The sequence below is a fragment of the Gastrolobium bilobum genome, unplaced genomic scaffold (assembly GCF_033153095.1).
Source record: "Gastrolobium bilobum isolate Gb01-03AN ecotype WA unplaced genomic scaffold, APGP_CSIRO_Gbil_v1 utg33417, whole genome shotgun sequence".
Classification (NCBI taxonomy): domain Eukaryota; kingdom Viridiplantae; phylum Streptophyta; class Magnoliopsida; order Fabales; family Fabaceae; genus Gastrolobium; species Gastrolobium bilobum.
Genome location: NW_026899361.1, coordinates 55,460 through 74,007, shown reverse-complemented (window position 1 = coordinate 74,007; position 18,548 = coordinate 55,460). Strand labels below are relative to the sequence as shown.

At 34.1% G+C, this 18,548-nt stretch overlaps 1 protein-coding gene across 1 annotated transcript; it reads right to left on the bottom strand.

Moving 5' to 3' along the window:
- Window positions 1-15,179: 15,179 nt before the first annotated feature.
- On the bottom strand, window positions 15,180-16,758 carry LOC133289957 (uncharacterized). Its single transcript, XM_061488002.1, has 3 exons — window positions 16,669-16,758; window positions 15,547-15,669; window positions 15,180-15,458 (listed from the first exon to the last, which is right to left on the bottom strand). Exons 1-3 carry the CDS (start codon window positions 16,756-16,758, stop codon window positions 15,180-15,182), a joined length of 492 nt encoding a protein of 163 aa, XP_061343986.1.
- Window positions 16,759-18,548: the final 1,790 nt, after the last annotated feature.

Here is an 18,548-nt window from a genome sequence, read left to right as displayed (position 1 = left end):
TTGAGTTTTAAGGAGAATGCGACACCTCAGCTAATTTTCAAAAGTGTTTTTTACATTAAAACGGAAAGAATCCTCTAGTGTGAACAGAAATTCAAACATACATATTTTGTTCACTATATCGAAAATAAGTAAGTTTTCAAAACATACTCTAGCGTGAACAGAAAGCTGAGATTTAAGGAGAATGCGACACCTCAACTAATTTTCAAAAGTTTTTTTTACATTAAAACGGAAAGAATCCTCTATTGTGAACAGAAATTCAAACATACATATTTTGTTCACTATATCGAAAAGAAGTAAGTTTTATAGACATCCTCTAGTGTGAACAGAAAGTTAAGATTTAAGGAGAATGCGACACCTCAGCTAATTTTCAAAAGTGTTTTTTACATTAAAACGGAAAGAATCACCTAGTGTGAATAGAAATTCAAACATACATATTTTGTTCACTATATCGAAAATAAGTAAGTTTTCAAAACATCCTCTAGCGTGAACAGAAAGCTGAGATTTAAGGAGAATGCGACACCTCAGCTAATTTTCAAAAGTTTTTTTTACATTAAAACGGAAAGAATCCTCTAGTGTGAACAGAAATTCAAACATACATATTTTGTTCACTACATGGAAAATAAGTAAGTTTTCAAGACATCCTCTAGTGTGAACAAAAAGCTGAGATTTAAGGAGAATGCGACACCTCCGCTAATTTTCAAAAGTTTTTTTTACATTAAAACGGAGAGAATCCTCTAGTGTGAACAGAAATTCAAACATACATATTTTGTTCACTACATGGAAAGGAAGTAAGTTTTTAAGACATCCTCTAGTGTGAACAGAAAGCTGAGATTTAAGGAGAATGCGACACCACAACTAATTTCAAAAGTTTTTTTTACATTAAAACAAAAAGAATCCTCTAGTGTGAACAGAAATTCAAACATACATATTTTGTTCACTATATCGAAAAGAAGTAAGTTTTATAGACATCCTCTAGCGTGAACAGAAAGCTGAGAATTAAGGAGAATGCGACACCTCAGCTAATTTTCAAAAGTTTTTTTTACATTAAAACGGAAAGAATCCTCAAGTGTGAACATAAATTCAAACATACATATTTTGTTCACTACATGGAAAAGAAGTAAGTTTTCAAGACATCCTCTAGCGTGAACAGAAAGCTGAGATTTAAGGAGAATGCGACACCTCAGCTAATTTTCAAAAGTTTTTTTTACATTAAAACGGAAAGAATCCTCTAGTGTGAACAGAAATTCAAACATACATATTTTGTTCACTACATGGAAAAGAAGTAAGTTTTCAAGACATCCTCTAGTGTGAACAGAAAGCTGAGATTTAAGGAGAATGCGACACCTCAGCTAATTTTCAAAAGTTTGGTTCTCCTTTCTATATAGTATGAAGATTAACGACATAGAAAATTGGGTTAAATATTCTTTTAAAGTATAAATTCGTCATTTTTTATTTTTTATTTAAATTTAAAATTTAAATTATTTTTTTTCAACTATATATATATTTTATAATTTTAAATATTTTTTATTTAATCTATGTTTTTATATTAAATTCAAATTTCTTATATAGATTTCTTTTTCCCATTACAGAAATATGAAATGCTGAACTCTTTTTTCACTTTTCAAGTTCAAAATTCAAATTTAAAAAATTTAAATTTTTAATATTAAATATTTTTCCACCCAATAGACATAATAATTAATATTGTTAATAAGTTTAAGATAATTTTCCATATAGAAAGTAATGGAAAACATGTATAGAAGGATGTGCATATTCTCCAAATAATAGTTTCTAGTTTTCATTTACGACATATGAAATTGTGTTATTTATACTCTTATATAAAAAAAATGAACGTTTAATTGTTTTGTTATATATTAAATTAAAACCTTTTTTGCAGTGATTAAATTTTATTATTTATTTTTTACAGAACGATAAATGTCATTTTTTAATTTTTATTAAAATTTAAAATTTAGAGTAAATACCCTTTTTAGTCCCTGGAAATATCCACAAAGCCCTTTTCAATCCCTAGCAATAAAAAAGGACAAATTGGTCCCTGAAATGACAAAAAAAGGCCACGTTCATCCTTCCGTTAACTCCCACCTAACGGCCCAACGAACGGTGCACAGTTGGCACGTTAGTTTGCTGACGCAACTTGGATGTGGGACACCGTGGAAGATGAGATGACGACGTTTTGGTCCCTGTCAAAACCACGAGGGCCATTTTGGTCCCTGTCAAAATGCAAGAGGACATTTTTAGTCCCTGACAAAAAGCACGGGGCCCTTATTGGTCCCTAACCAGAGAAAAATAGGCACATGACTTCATTGCTTTTCTATGCAGTCCAATTTTGAAAAACAGAAGTGCATTACATCAGAAACAAGAGTGCAATCCATTTGTTCATCACAAAGTAATTAAACTAAATTTCATCACAAAGTAAAATACTCCTTCTTGGCATTTTATTTCAATGAAGTTTTTGTTTCTAACTGAAGTTTCGACCTTATTAACGATTATTCATTTCTTTTTCAATGCTAATTAAGCTTCCCACTTTGTTAAAAGGGAATCTTGGCTCTTGCAAACAGCTTTTATGATCCTTAGAATACTATGAACTGCTTTAATTCTCTTAGTCTGTATAAGACATATCGTTATGCGATTTACGAACAATATCTTCAGTAGTGTAGCATTACAATTATACTATTTATTTTTGTATAAAAGATAATTGCATGATTGTTGATATTTAAATACAGAGAAAAATCAGAGAAGAAGCCAGATAAATGATTGTTGATAATTGCAATGCATGGCAGTTGACTGGACTACAGCAGTTGGTAGTTCTCAGCCACATGAAGGCAACTTGAGAGGAAGCAGCCCACCTCCATCAAATTCATAACAGGAAAATGAGCTATTGAGTAATGAAACAATGAATGCAGCAACCAGTGGCACACGAAGCAGATTATTGGCCTTCATGAGCATACCTGGTTTTAGGCTACCAAGGTTTGCCTCAAGAAAATGACCTGCTGCTGTACATGACCTGGGAGTAGTGCATGAGCCAACTGAGAAGGGTTTATTATTATGTGACTGACTTTTTTTGAAAATTCTGGCCATTATGTATTTGGAGGCGTTATTATGTCAATGTTTTTTTTGTAAATTCTGGCCATATTGTATTAGAGGCCTTTCTTTTAATTCCTAGCAGTTGGCTTTATTTTGTAATGCACTACTGTACATCCATGTCTTCAAATATAATGATACTCAAATCATGTTCCAGCTATTATGTTTCACAGGGTTGATGAATGTTTAAGTTTACCATTTTTGATGTTTTTTAACTAATATACGTAGTTGTAGTTCTTGTACATCCATGTTTTCTGGTTTAACAAATTGGACTGCATACAAATCCAATTTAATGTCATGTTCCTGTTTTGCAAATTTGGATTGCACTCCTGTTTCTGATGTAATACACTTCTGTTTTGCAAAATTGGACTGCATAGAAAAGCAATGAAGTCATATGCCTATTTTTCTCTGGTTAGGGACCAATGAGAGCCCAGTGCTTTTTGTCAGGGACTAAAAACGTCCTCGTGCATTTTGACAGGGACCAAAATGGCCCTCGTGGTTTTGATAGGGACCAAAACGTCGTCGTCTTGTCTTCCACGGTGTCCAACTGTGCCAACTGTGCCAGCAAACTAATGTGCCAACTGTGCACCGTTAGTTGGGCCGTTAGGTGGGAGTTAACAGAAGGATGAACGTGGCCTCTTTTTTGTTATTTCAGGGACCAATTTGTCCTTTTTTTATTGATAGAGACTGAATAGGGCTTCGTGGATATTGCCAGGGACTAAAAAGGGTATTTACTCTAAAATTTAAATTCATTTATTTTCATTGTGTATATTTGATAAATTAAATTGAACTGCATTTAATACAATCGAATATTATATTATTTAAACAAAAAACATAATTAAAAAGTATATATATATATAAGTGTGTGTGTGTGTGTGTGTGTGTGTATGTGTATGTGTATTAGAAACACAGTCATTAGAAAAAACGTAATTAGAATACTCTGTTAATCAAATTCTAATTTTTGATAATTTCAGTTTTTGCTTAAAACTCTTTTCCCACCTATCAAGTTCAAAATTCAAATTTAAAAGGTTTGAATTATATACATTAAATATTTTCCCCCAATAGATATAATAAATAATATTATTAATATGCTTAATAATTTTCTATGCAAAAAGTAATGAGAAACATTAAAATAGTCTGTAAAATATTTAATGGCAAACATCTTTTTATGATGCAGGAGTTGAATGGTAAGTGGTCACTGAATGGTCATTCATTTTTATAGTTATTAAATTTTTTATTTTATTTTATACAGAATGATAGATGTAATTTTTTATTTATTAATTTTACATATTATTCGAAAAAATAATTTTTTTATCTTTTAATTTATAATTTTGAGATTAGATTTACATATATATATATATATATTTAAAATATTTATGTTAATTGTTTTTTTTTTAAATAATATTTTTTTATGCAGCAAGAATATGGTTAACAAGTACTCAAGTAGAAAGTAATGAGATAATGTCTACAAACAAAAAGTAATGAGATAATAAATGAGCTGTCTGCCACTAACAATAGTTCAAATATTTTCCCACCCTTTAAAATTCAAATTCAAATTCAAATTCAAATTTAAAATTAAAAATTCGAAATTGAAAATCAAAATTTCAGAAAGCAGTGAGATATTATTAATTTGGAAATTCTAATGCAAAAAGTAGAAGGACATTAAATAAGTTGTCTGCCACCAACAATTGTTAACATATTTTCTCAATTGAATTTAAAAACAAATTTGATTTTATTTAATATTTTTCTTTTTATTCTTTTTTACCAAAGAAGAAAATGTTTTAAATATATTGTAGTCTGAACACAAAGCTGAAAGTGAAGGAGAAAGCAACACGTCAACAAACTTGTCAAAGAATGACATTCCTTATTCATTTTTTTTTTTGAAAAAAAGTAATTTTTTGAATTACACTGAATCAATGTCAATAAAATTTCCAACTTTAAATATCTATCCATAAGAACCAAAAGATTGAATCAAATTTAAACTTTTTTTAGATTTAAATCGTAGGTTGGGATGTTTTTAGTAGTTAGAGATTTGATTTTTTTTTTTGAAAAAAAGTAAATATTTGAATTCCACTGAATCAAGATCAATAAAAACCAAAACTTTAAATATATATCCATAAGAACCAAAAGTTTGAATCAAATTTAAACTTTTTAGGTTTAAATCGTAGTTGGGATGTTTTTAGTAGTTAGAAATTTGATTTGATTTTTTTTAAAAAGTAAATATTTGAATTCCATTGAATCAAGGTCAATAAAACCCAAACTTTAAATATATATCCATAAGAACCAAAAGTTTGAATCAAATTTAAACTTTTTTAGATTTAAATCGTAGTTGGGATGTTTTTAGTAGTTAGAAATTTGATTTTTTTTTGAAAAAAAGTAAATATTTGAATTCCATTGAATCAAGGTCAATTGTAACATCCCGCGTAATTAGGAACTTATATAAATTGCAATTAGAAAGGTGGATGCATGTCTTGAATTCGAATTCCATATACAAGTAGGGTAGGATGGATTTTAATTACATTATATGTAGAAACCTTAGTTACTCCCTAGTGGGTACATAAAATAATAACTAATAGGAAAATATTTAATTTGCAATTAGGGAGGTGGATACATGTCATGAAATCAAACTACATGTAAGTATAGGATAGGGTTAAACTTTAATTACAACATATAATAAAATCCTAGATAATACTTAGTAAATTACATGATTTAATGATCCATTAGGAGGTGAAACTTTGGTCCTTATGACCTTAAGGGGCCACAGCCCAAGTCTTAAAAGTGAGGACTTAATTCAGCCCAAAAATCCCTCCTTAATCTCATCCTTTGGCTTATCCTAAAAAAATAAGAATGGCCACTCTTTATTGGACAAAAATCTGACCAATCATTCCCTCTCATCACTTCATCCTTATGCGCATGAGAGGAGTGAAGCAAATCTGATGTGGTTAGTCCTTGCATGTGTGCCACCTAAGCATTAAAAGGGCACTTTAATTCTCTTCCCTATTCCACGGCCAAGCTCTCTCCTTGAACATGATGTATCTTCCAATACAATAGAGTTGATCCCTCCACATGCTCATGAATCACAAAAGCAAAGAAATTCTGATGCCTTGTGCGCACAACTAATGAGAGGAGACATACATCAGATTGCATGTATCTCCATTGGCCAAGAGAGTTGCTTACTTACCCATCTTACCTTCTCCCTATGCGCATGGTCTTGGGGAAAATACAAGTCAGATTGTTGTCCTTCTCTTGTGCAGAACCACGCACCACCCCTTCTCATCATCGCAAGTCACACACATACATTCCCTTCTTACCATCGTCCTTGAGCGCACAGTAGGAGCTAGACAATAGGAATTCTGGTCAATTCCATTCAGAAAGAAAAACTCAGTCTTATCTTCCTTCCCTCAAAGCCGTGAACCCAAGAGAAGCATACCATTCTGTCCTCTTTGATCCCCTACGCAAGGACCATCATCAAGCAGAGAACTTGCAGGCTCCTTCCTCCTCCCTATTCCCCACAAACCGTGAGTTACCTTAGAGGAGAACGATCATCCAAGTTTCCATTTCCTTCCCTGCATGATTCGGCTGTGTGGCAACAGCCAAGGAGAGCACCTCATGAGTCTATCTTTAACACATTTCTTGTTCGGCAGTGAGTGTACAGGAAAAGAGGTGTAGAAATTCTCTACTCGCTTGTTCATCCTTCCCTCTTCGGTTTGATGAGGGGATTCATTGCATGCAGATTACTCTTTTGGTTTTTAATGGAACTCCCCTGCATGCAGCGGCAAACACAACTTATGACAAGAAAGATCAGCATCCTTGAGTCCTGACTCAATTTCCTTCACCTACTAGAACAAGTGAGCAACTCACACATTACTTGCTTTATGATTTCATCATATGAGAGGATGAGTGGGCTATTCCTTATGTGTTTTCCGTTTTAATTCTTTGGACAATGGGAATGTGAGGGTGCTACCTTCTTTTGGTTGATGCTCATGGACTGATTTGGGGGGCAGAATTGGGAACATATAAAAGGTAGGAATATGAAACTGTGCTCTCTCATTTTCCTCTCTCTGATTCGGCCTTTTGTGTATTCAAGGAGAAGAGGGTTCGTCATTCTTCTCCTTTGTGTGCTGCCGTTAAAAAACCCATGAACTTGGTGCTTGTAAGCCCAAGGAGATTCCGATGGGTGAGCTTGGAAATGGCTCCCATTAATTTTGTAGAGCTGCACCTTGGATTAGAAAAAGATTATTAAGGGTTACATGTATTTAAATTGTTGAAATCAGCATGCTTTTAGCCTACATAGCGCACCTTTAACCATTTAGGGCATTCTATGTAAATGATAAATTTATAAGCATCTAGTGACGATGAAAACCGAATCTGTGTGCATAAGGAATTATGGGTTTTGTCATTTGTATAAATGAATGAAAATGGGAGGCACTTGTTAAGGGTTAGAACCGAACCCATTTGTAGGGAAAATTCTGATTACGTTACTTGCTGTCTATTGGTGAAATAAACTCCATGTTAGAAGAATTAATGTTGGTTTTAGAAATGAAGTGCATTTTATTGATGTGTGACAATACAACTTATAAAGCAAAATAATAAAAAGAAACTGCTCACTACTACATAACTTCTCATCAAAGTAGAAAAGAAAACTGCTCACTATATAACTACCCATTAAAGCAAAAAAGTAAACTGCCCACTACATAACAACTCATTAAAACATAATGAAAACTGACTCCTAAATAATTAAAAATATCAAATTGCAGTTTCTAAAGCATGATCTCTAACACTCCTCCTTGCTTTTGGAGCTGCAAACACCAATCTTCTCCCTTAGATCTTCAAATTTGCTTGTAGGTAATGGTTTTGTGAATATGTCTGCCCATTGGTCTTCTGACTTGCAGTAGACAAGTACGATTTCACCTTCTTTCTGAACTTCCCTTAAGAAGAAAAACTTGATCTTAAAATGTTTGGTTTTCCCATGAAAAACTGGATTGTTAGAAATGGCAATTGCTGCTTGGTTATCAATATGAACTTCAGTATTGTTCCATTGCTTCAGGTGTAAATCACATAAAATTTTTCTTAACCAAATTGCTTGATTAGCTGTTGCCGTAGCAGCTATGAATTCCGCTTCTGCTGTGGACTGTGCTACAACATCCTGCTTTTTAGAGCACCATGAGAAAATTCCTGAGCCAAGACTAAAACAATAACCAGAGGTACTTTTCATATCATCCACAGAACCTCCCCAATCACTGTCAGAAAATCCCAAGAGCTTAAAGTCTTGACTTTTCTTAAATTTCACACCAAAATCAATCGTTCCTTTGATGTATCTCACTACTCTTTTTGCTGCTCTTAAATGCATCTCAGTAGCACAATGCATAAAACGAGATAAAAGACTTACAGAAAATAAAATGTCTGGTCTTGATACTGTGAGGTACATTAGACAACCAATCAGACTTCGAAAGTAGCCTTCTTCAACTCTGTCAGCTCCATCATTCTTGCTCAAGCTCTCCTTTTGATTCATTGGAGTGGTCATTGCCTTGCAATCCTCCAAATGAAATTTCTTGAGAATTTCCTTGGCATACTTCTTTTGACATATGAAAACTTCATCTTCTGACTGCTTAATCTCCATTCCCAAAAAGTATGTCATGAGTCCAAGGTCTGTCATTTCAAAAATCTGCATCATTTCTCTTTTGAACTTTTCAACAAGCTTGTCATTGCCACCTGTGATTAAGAGATCATCAACATAAAGAGAGACTATAAGTAGATCATCATCTTCGTGCTTTATATACAGAGTAGCTTCTGAAGTGCTTTTCTTGAATCCTAAGCTTGATAGATGCTCATCTATCTTGCTGTACCATGCTCTAGGTGCTTGTTTCAAGCCATATAGAGCTTTCTTGAGCAGGTAGACCTTCTCGTCCTCACCTTCTTTCACAAATCCTTCGGGCTGTTCAACATAAATCTCCTCCTGCAAAATACCATTCAAGAATGCAGATTTTACATCTAGTTGAAATACTTTCCAGCCTTTTTGAGCAGCAACAGCTAGCGAGAGTCGAATAGTGTCCATTCTAGCCACAGGTGCAAAGGTTTCAGAATAATCAACACCAAAAATTTGTGCATATCCTTTGACTACAAGTCTAGCCTTGTACTTGTTGATGGAGCCATCTGCATTTAACTTGGTTCTAAACACCCATTTTACTCCAATAACTGCTCTATCCTTTGGTTTGTCAACAAGCTCCCAAGTATTATTTTTTTTTATCATTAACAACTCTTCTTCCATTGCCTTCTTCCAATTCTGGTCTTGAATAGCTTCTTTATATCCTGCAGGTTCACAAATGGCTACATTGCATCTTTGATAAATATTGGACAACAACCTTGTTCCACGAATTGGTGGGTCATCTTCTAACTCTTCTTGCCACTGTTCCACTCCTTGCTCTTTGCTTATTTGGATGAGAGGACTTGATTTCTGCTTACTCATGGATGCCTCTTGTGCTTGTGTCCAGTTCCACTTCTCTTCTTCATGAAAATAAACATCCCTACTAATAAGTATCTTTCCAGTTTGAGGTTGATACACTTTGTAGGCTTTGGAGGAAGAGCTATAGCCAACAAAGATTCCTGGTTCTGACTTTTGGTCAAGCTTATCACGCTTTACCTGTGGAATATGAGAGAAACACATACAACCGAACACTCTAAGAAAATTGAGTGAGGGTTTATAGCCATACCATGCCTCAAATGGAGTTTTGTCCTCCAATGCCTTTGTAGGCAGCCTATTTTGCAAGAAGACAGCAGTGCTTGCTGCTTCAGCCCAGAAATTCTTTGGCAACTCTTTTTCGTGAAGCATACATCGAGTCATTTCTATTATGTACCTGTTTCTTCGCTCACTTACTCCATTTTGTTGCGGAGTGTATGGAGCAGTGAGTTGGTGTTCAATGCCAGATTCTTCACAAAAAATATTAAATTGTTCTGAAGTATACTTCTTTCCATTGTCAGTCCTAATGCATTGAATGCTACAACCACTCTGGTTCTCCACCGTTTTCTTGAACTTCCAAAACAGGCTAGCCACTTCTGATTTATGCTTCATGAAAAAAATCCAACACATTCTGCTAAAATCATCTATGAAAATAACATAGTAACGACTATCTGCAAGTGATTGAGTTCTTTGAGGACCAGCAACATCTGAGTGGATCAACTGCAGCTTATTGGAGGCTCTCCAACTTGACTTGGGAAATGGATTTCTTTTTTGTTTGCCAAATTGACAGGCATTACAATATGGTAAATGATCTGCAAAGGTTGGTAAATCATTTGACAACTCCTTCTTCTTCATCAACAACATATTTGAGAGGTGACAATGGCCTAGTCTCTTGTGCCAAGTCTCAGTCACATTCTCACCTGTGGAAACAGCAGCTTCCTCCTCCTTGACTGGTTCAAATGAGAAACTCTTGCCTCTCATTTTTGCTTTGATGATTTCCTTTCCATTTGCATCTTGAATGAGACAAACTCTATCTTCGAAAAACACTTTGAATCCTTTTTCAATGAGCTGTCCAACACTTAACAAATTTTGATCAATATCAGGTACAAAAAGAACATCTGAGATTGACTTTGTACCTAAATTTGTTAGGATAGAAACAGTTCCTATTCCCTTTACCAAAATGTGGTCACCATTACCGATTCTGACTTTTGTGATTGGTGTGGGTTTTAACTCCTTGAAAAGACTTCGATCATGAGTCATGTGGTTTGTACACCCACTGTCAATCAGCCAGCTCTCACTAGATTCATTGCTGGAGAAACAAGTGGCTACGAACAGTTGATCCTCCTCTTCTTCGTCAACAACTTGAGCATCTGCCTCCTGCATTTGATTCTTATTTCTGCATACCACTGCCTCATGCCCAAATTGGCTGCATTTGGAGCATTTTGCATCTGGCCTCCTCCAACATTTGAAAGGAGGGTGACCTTTCTTCCCACAATGGTGACAAGGAGGATATTTCCCCTTATTTCCATTCCTGCTACTTGAAGAAAAAGAACCAGAATTACCTTCTTGCACTTTCTTATTTTTACCAGCTTCATGATATTTTGCAGGTAGAGCTCCTTCAATGACACCTTCTTGCCTCATGGCTCTTCTTTGCTCTTGTGCTTGCAAAGCATTCAACAATTCAGCAAGAGTGATGCTTGACATATCCTTAGTATTCTCTAAGGATGTAATTGTGGCCTCAAATTTTTCAGGAACGGTTACAAGGATCTTTTCAACAATTCTTGACTCTAGAAAAGAAGAGCCCAGCAATCTGATCCGGCTTGCTGTACTAAGAAGCCTCTAAGAATACTCCTTAATAGATTCATCATTCTTCATCTTCTGCATCTCGAAGTCGCGAACTAGATTCAGCACCTGCATTCCTCGAATGCGTTCATCTCCCTTGTATTCAGTCTTGAGATAATCCCATATCTCCTTTGCTGACTTCAAAGTCATGATACGAGTGAAAATAGTGGGTGAAACTGCAGCGAACAAACAGGCTTTTGCTTTTGACTTCTTAGTTTTCTTCTCCTTCTGCACTTTTATTTGTGCCATGGTGGGATTAGCTGGAAGAGGCAGAATTTCATAGTCCTCTTCCACTGCTTCCCAAAGATCCAACGCCTCCAAGTACGTCTCCATGCGTACCTCCCAAATTGGGTAGTTTTCTCCATCAAATACTGGCGGAGCAATTGACGTAAGATTCGCTTCAGTTTCCATGGCGCCTCAAATTGACACACAGATCCCTTTAGGAAGATAGCTCTGATACCAGTTGTTGGTTTTAGAAATGAAGTGCATTTTATTGATGTGTGACAATACAACTTATAAAGCAAAATAATAAAAAGAAACTGCTCACTACTACATAACTTCTCATCAAAGTAGAAAAGAAAACTGCTCACTATATAACTACCCATTAAAGCAAAAAGGTAAACTGCCCACTACATAACAACTCATTAAAACATAATGAAAACTGACTCCTAAATAATTAAAAATATCAAATTGCAGTTTCTAAAGCATGATCTCTAACAATTAAATTAGTATAAAAATCATGAAATATTATTGAATCAAGCCTTGCATGTATTTATAGCCTTTGTAGGCAGCGTGTTGTATGTATCATTGGTGTACTCCATACCTTGTAGGTGATGCCATGTCAATGACTAATTTGTGGCACCCGGTTGATGCCCAAAAACCGTGTGGCATGTCTTAGAAATCTTGATTTTGTAGATCGTTAACCTTTGGAAAAATTAAAGTTAAATCAGAAAAAGATTAAAGCCATCTAGTTGATGATTAAGTTAGTAATTGAAATATGGTAAATCGACTAGAAGCCTAGAATCGGAAGCATGGAGAGTACATGTATTTTATTGGAACAATATATGTGAATTCTGATTTTTGGTACCTATTGCTTAGGCGTGCTAATCTCTAAAAGTGTGGGCTGATTGGTGATATTTGGAATGCTCGATTAAAAAGCTAAAGTGTCTGGTAAGTGTTTGGTGGTATTACCTAATGTGGCTATTAGCTAGCGTATAGAATTGTGAATTGTTGCTCACATGTGCCTTGGATTAATGTGATGTTATATGCTACATGTTATGTGGCAGCTTGGTACGGAAAGTACATGAAAGATATGCTATTATGATGATGATCTAGTCATGCATATACACCTCATAATTCATTTGTTTCTTGTTTGTGTGTGAAGCATATCATGGCATACATGCACGAATTTCATGATGTTCATGGATTAGAATATTTATATAAATATGCATACGATTGAGCACGCATCATATAGGCATCCCTTCGGTACCAGGGTATGGGACACTTGGCTTCAGTCCGCATAGGCCACAGTTGGAATTCACCTTTGATGGGAGCCATTATGGAATATCCACTGTGTATGTACGCGCACGACGGTGCTATGAGCGTAATGATGGCGTTATATACGCACTATGAAATGTTAGTACGTGCACGAAGGTGCTATGAGCGTAATGATGGCGTACGCACTATGATTTGTTAACGGAAAATAAAATGTTGATGTGACTGTTTATAATTTTGTGCCTAGTTTAACACTGTTGCATTATTGGTTTTGCTATCACACTACTGGGATTTTTCTCACCCCTTTGGGGCTGCAATTTTTATAAAATTGCAGGAGAACGTAAGAGCTTATGAGGACGTGATTATATGTATACTGCTGTTAATTGCTGCTGCTTGGATTGTCTACTGTTGACTATTTATTTGATGGATGAATGTATTATTTTGATATTTCGAGAACTTGGATGAAAGTTGGAACTATGATTTAGCTACTGTTTTAAGACTTTTATGATCAGTTATTACTTTGGAAAAATTCTGAAAATGTTTTGCGAAAATAATTTCTGAACGTTTTATTAATTGCTGATTTATGAACAGTTTTGCGAGCACTTTGCGAGTTATGTTTCGAGAGGCAAACGACCTCCGATTTACTAATAATTTATATGCATGCGAAGTCCTAGATGTACTCTTTCTATATAACAAAGAATATTTTTTTGAATCGTTGAACTTGATTTTATACGAATTTTACAAGACAGCAAGGTCTGTCAGGAAAGTTAGGAAATTCAGCAAGCTATGTATTTTTTTTAAATTGTCACTCTGAATTTTAGGAACAACAAGATTTCGACTCAAGTTCTTAATTGTAACTCAAAAATGATTTTTCAGTGTTTAAGTAATGACATTAGAACTCTAATCTGCTTAGCAAACAACTCTCTTGGATGCATACAAGGGAGTGTGTTACATCAATAAAAACCCAAACTTTAAATATATATCCATAAGAACCAAAAGTTTGAATCAAATTTAAACTTTTTTTAGATTTAAATCGTAGTTGGGATGTTTTTAGTAGTTAAAAATTTGATTTTTTTTTGAAAAAAAGTAATTTCTTGAATTACACTGAATCAAGGTCAATAAAATTTCCACCTTTAAATATCCACCCATAAGAACCAAAAGTTTGAATTAAATTTAAACTTTTTTAGATTTAAATCGTAGGTTAAGATGTTTTTAGTAGTTAGAGATTTGTTTTTTTTTTTTTTAAAAGTAAATATTTGAATTTCACTAAATCAAGGTCAATAAAATTTCCAACTTAAATATCCATCCATAAGAACCAAAAGTTTGAATCAAATTTAAACTTTTTTTAGATTTAAATAGTAGGTTGTGATGTTTTTAGTAGTTAGAGATTTTTCTTTTTTTTTAAAAAAAGTAAATATTTGAATTCCACTTAATCAAGGTCAATAAAAACCCATACTTTAAATATATATCCATAAGAACCAAAAGTTTGAATCAAATTTAAACTTTTTTCAAATTTAAATCGTAGGTTGGGATGTACATCACATAACATTATCATTGGTTGAAGTCAACATAGCAAAACATCACAAAACAATTTGAACATATAAAAAATGTCACTACAATAATCGAAAAAAAGAAATGTGACTTCAACATTTTGTTTAAATAACAACAAAATTTCTTTAAACATCTTCTCTCCAAGACACTAAATAACACTCTTCAGTCAGACAGTCACAGTAGGCCAATCTACGGGGTATTCTCATCTGCTTTTGCATCAAATCTATTCAAAAAAAGAAAGAAAAAATTCAATTATCAGCATTTTTAATCTGCGTAAGCAAATGAAATGGTTTTCACATATAATTAAGAAAAAAAAATGTCACTGAAATGAAAATACAAAAATAATTTAGAAATTACGTAACTATTTCTCAAGCTTTGTTTTTTTTGCAGTCCGAACAACTGAAAAATTAAATTCTCCAACAATGGAAACATGAGAATTGATCACCGGTTTCAACATAGTCAGAGAAGATATTGAATAAAAACAGAATACAGAAGTCAAAATTAAAATAACATTTTGTTTGGGAAAAACATACCCCTAAAACATTTGATCTTTCCCAGTTGAACTATTATGACGTTATGAGGAGTGTCACTGTTTGCCAAAAAAGACTGCACCTTATCCACATAATGCTCCCACAAAGTGCACTCCAGCTTGTGACCCCTACATATGAGTTGCAGGAGGAACAATGTCATACACGAAACATATAAGATAACAGAGAGCTCGTCAAAAAAAATGCAACAATTAAAAAATGAACAACACTAAATAAGAAGAGTCATATGTTTCTTTCTCAATGATGTCATAATCAACAAAATCAAATTCACTCGCAGAAATATTAGAATCAACAATTGATTTAACATCAGTCCTCAAGTTGAAAGACAAACGATATTGATGCTTGGTTGGCCTGAACACATCGCTATTGAATCCAACTCCAATTTTTTTTTTTATAGAATAGCACTCTCTTTCATGGATTTTCTTCCGCACCTGCAAAGAACCTTTGACAGTGGCGTGGATCCTACCACCCTACAAAAGAACGCAGCCAACTTACATCAATAAGTTAATTAAAATGATCAGAACAAAGACGGAAGATTTAAAAAACACACACAACTACCTGTTCATCCAATAAAACCATTTCAACATTGTCATCAAAATCTTTAAGTTGAAAGTTAGGAACTTTCCAAGCCCGAACCACTTTCACCTTAATCCTCCAGTCCTCCTTGGCAGGATTGACATCCTTCAAAAAATCATATTTTGAAAACATATTTTTTGTAAGACGAAAAAAGAGAGAAGCAAGAAGCGATTTCGTTGAGGAAGCAATGCGCAAACAACTGATATTTGGCATCAGCAAAAAAAGAAACAATAAACAGAAGCAACCAAATCGTCCCCAAGCGTTCGTATAGAATAAACAGAAGCAGATGTATTTTTTAAATTCTTTAACAAATCCAATGCAGAAGGAAGCTCAACATTAAATGAGTTGTCTGCCACCATTCTGAATTCAAAAATTAAATTTAAAATTGGGTAATGCTAAACAATTTGATAAATGCCAAAGAACAAAAGATAGGAGTCCAATTGACAAAACGAAAAATTGAATTAACAAACAATGGTATGGCTTTAAACAAAGCCATTGTGGGTAGGAATGAAAAGATTTCTAGGATTTTCTTTGAAGGTTTACGACAGCCTACCAGGGCACTTTCTCCAGTTCTTACGAACGTTGTTGTCTTTCTCTTTGTAAAGAACCTTGGGATACACCACCCCAAAAGCTAGCTCAAAGGGTGGGAGTGCCCAAGACCTTATAAACTCCACATTAGTTGCACATACAACCAATGTGGGACTATATATCTCAACACGCCCCCTCACACGAGAGCCCATTGGGCTTGAAGAGTGGACAATGCAACAGGCCCAACCTACCTGTGCTAAGAAACGCCACAAGAGAAAGTGGGGGACGGCGAGGCTCGAGAAAGTGGGGGACGGCGAGGCTCTGATACCATGTAAAGAACCTTGGGATACATCACCACAAAAGCTAGCTCTAAGGGCGGGAGTGCCCAAGACCTTATAAACTCCACATTAGTTGCACGTACAACCAATGTGGGACTATATATCTCAACACTCTTTCTGCTCTTCTGATTGAGAATAGGTACAAATATATTTAAGATATATACGCACAATAATCATTTTCTGTCACCAATAAGGTAAAGTCCAATAATTTAGAATTTTAAAAAATTGAACAACATACCTCAACATTCTGGGACAACATCTTCTTTTGCTGATCCTGCTGATATTGATGTTCTACAGTTGTGATCAATTGGTCTGTCATCTGTGTCATCGTGTAATTAGTTTATGAAGGAAAAATAGATTCATATGAAATATTTTAGATAATCTAACAATCAGTCTGTATATTTCAGACTTAATGGGATGAAAATTTTCATCGTTAGCTTCAATTGATAATGATAAACAAAAGCTTCTTCTAAGAATTCTTCTAAGAACAATCAGTCTGTATTTTTTATATTCTTTAAAAAATCCAATGCAGAAGGTACAGGGGACCCAAGCTTTTTGGGACATTGATTCTGTTGTATACATTGCAATATAGGACGTCCATATGGAGCTTGAGAGTCCCAAATGCATTTTCTTTTTTCTTTAACACAACGACTTGTAGTATATTCTAGTTGAGCAGTTAGCACCTGAGTGGATTCTCTGCTTAGTTGAATCCATTGTAGGATTCTTATGTATGAAATACCCTTCAGAACCTTCAAATCAGATAAAAAAGACTTATTTGAAATCTTCTTTGAACTGATGTTATGATCTAGACTAGAGAGACTGAATCATTCAAATTTTTATCTTTGTGAGTTTATATTTGTCGGTAAAAGTGCATCCATCATCTAATGTCATCATTGTCATCTAAAGCATTGTTCTTGAAAATTATCAATGATATTGATTCAGGAACTTTGGAAACATTTCTCCATAAAACGGGGTCCATTAAGAATATAAGTTGCTGCTTCTGTGGTGCCTTTCGATTTAGTAAAGCTGAATTCGTGCAAGGCAACCCTTATTTTTAATTAAGGATCTGCTGGTAAGCTAACTGTTGTAAGTCCTTATTTCTCCTATATTTGTAAATAGTTTATTTCAAGATTTTCTTCCACCCCACACTCGCTAGTCGGGTTTAACAGATGAGTGATTTTTTTTTTTTTATTTCAAGGTTTCTGCTTAGTTCATTGTTTTTTGTTTTTTTATTTTATTGTATTTTATTTTCATTATTCATTAGAACTTGGAAATAACATTAGTCATACACTGTCAGTAATGGTCACAAAAATTGGGAATAACTTTTTTTAAGCATTTTACCTAAGAAGTCCGTGTAAATTCTTGATCAAAACCTCATTTAATTGTGGGAAATAAGAGAAAATATTACTTAACTTTACGTCAATAGTTTTACCTCTTTCTGTCTGTGTTTGCTGAAAGAGGAAGACTTTATTTATTATTATAAGTAAGATCTCTGAACCATTATTTCTGTAAACAACAATTGTATATGAAGTGATTGGTTTTTCTTTTGCTCTTCTCTTAGTCTTATGTTCAAATTACAGAGTGGAACATACTAAATCCTATTATCACGTGTAACTAAATAGTGTCTTGAATTTCATTTATATGAATGAGTGTGGAAGATTTGATATCCTAAATTATCATTGACTAGTCTATCACTAAGTACCATTTCAAATATAGTTAAAATCTTGATTAGTTGTGCTGCAGGTGTTGGGAATCAGTAGTATCAAGAGTAGTGAGGGATGAAGAGGCAGTAAAGCAGAAGCTATGCGATGACTTAGAATGCATTTGTTTGAGCTTAATTTGCATGAAAGTTATTTATTTATTTAATATTGAATTTTTTAAACCATGTGGATAAGATTTTTAAAAAAATCAGAATATAAAATATAATTTGTTTTCTGCCTTTTTTGATAAGCTAGTAATTGTAACATTTTTTGTACAGAAATCTCAAAACCCAAACTCTAAATGACAACAGTTGTCACGGGATCCTCCTCACTGCTAGATACTACCACTTCATTCCGTCAATCGGTAAGATCTCAAATTTTTTAAACATAGCCTGATTTGCAAAATATTTTAGTCAGG

Bases quoted from the DNA above. Each gene is read 5' to 3' on its own strand.
- LOC133289957 (XM_061488002.1), bottom strand. From the start codon at position 16,758: ATGACACAGATGACAGACCAATTGATCACAACTGTAGAACATCAATAT. The intron at 15,670-16,668 runs GTATGTTGTTCA...GATTTTTTGAAG, and splicing joins TGTTGTCCCAGAATGTTGAG to GATGTCAATCCTGCCAAGGA. The intron at 15,459-15,546 runs GTAGTTGTGTGT...GTTCTTTTGTAG, and splicing joins TGGTTTTATTGGATGAACAG to GGTGGTAGGATCCACGCCAC.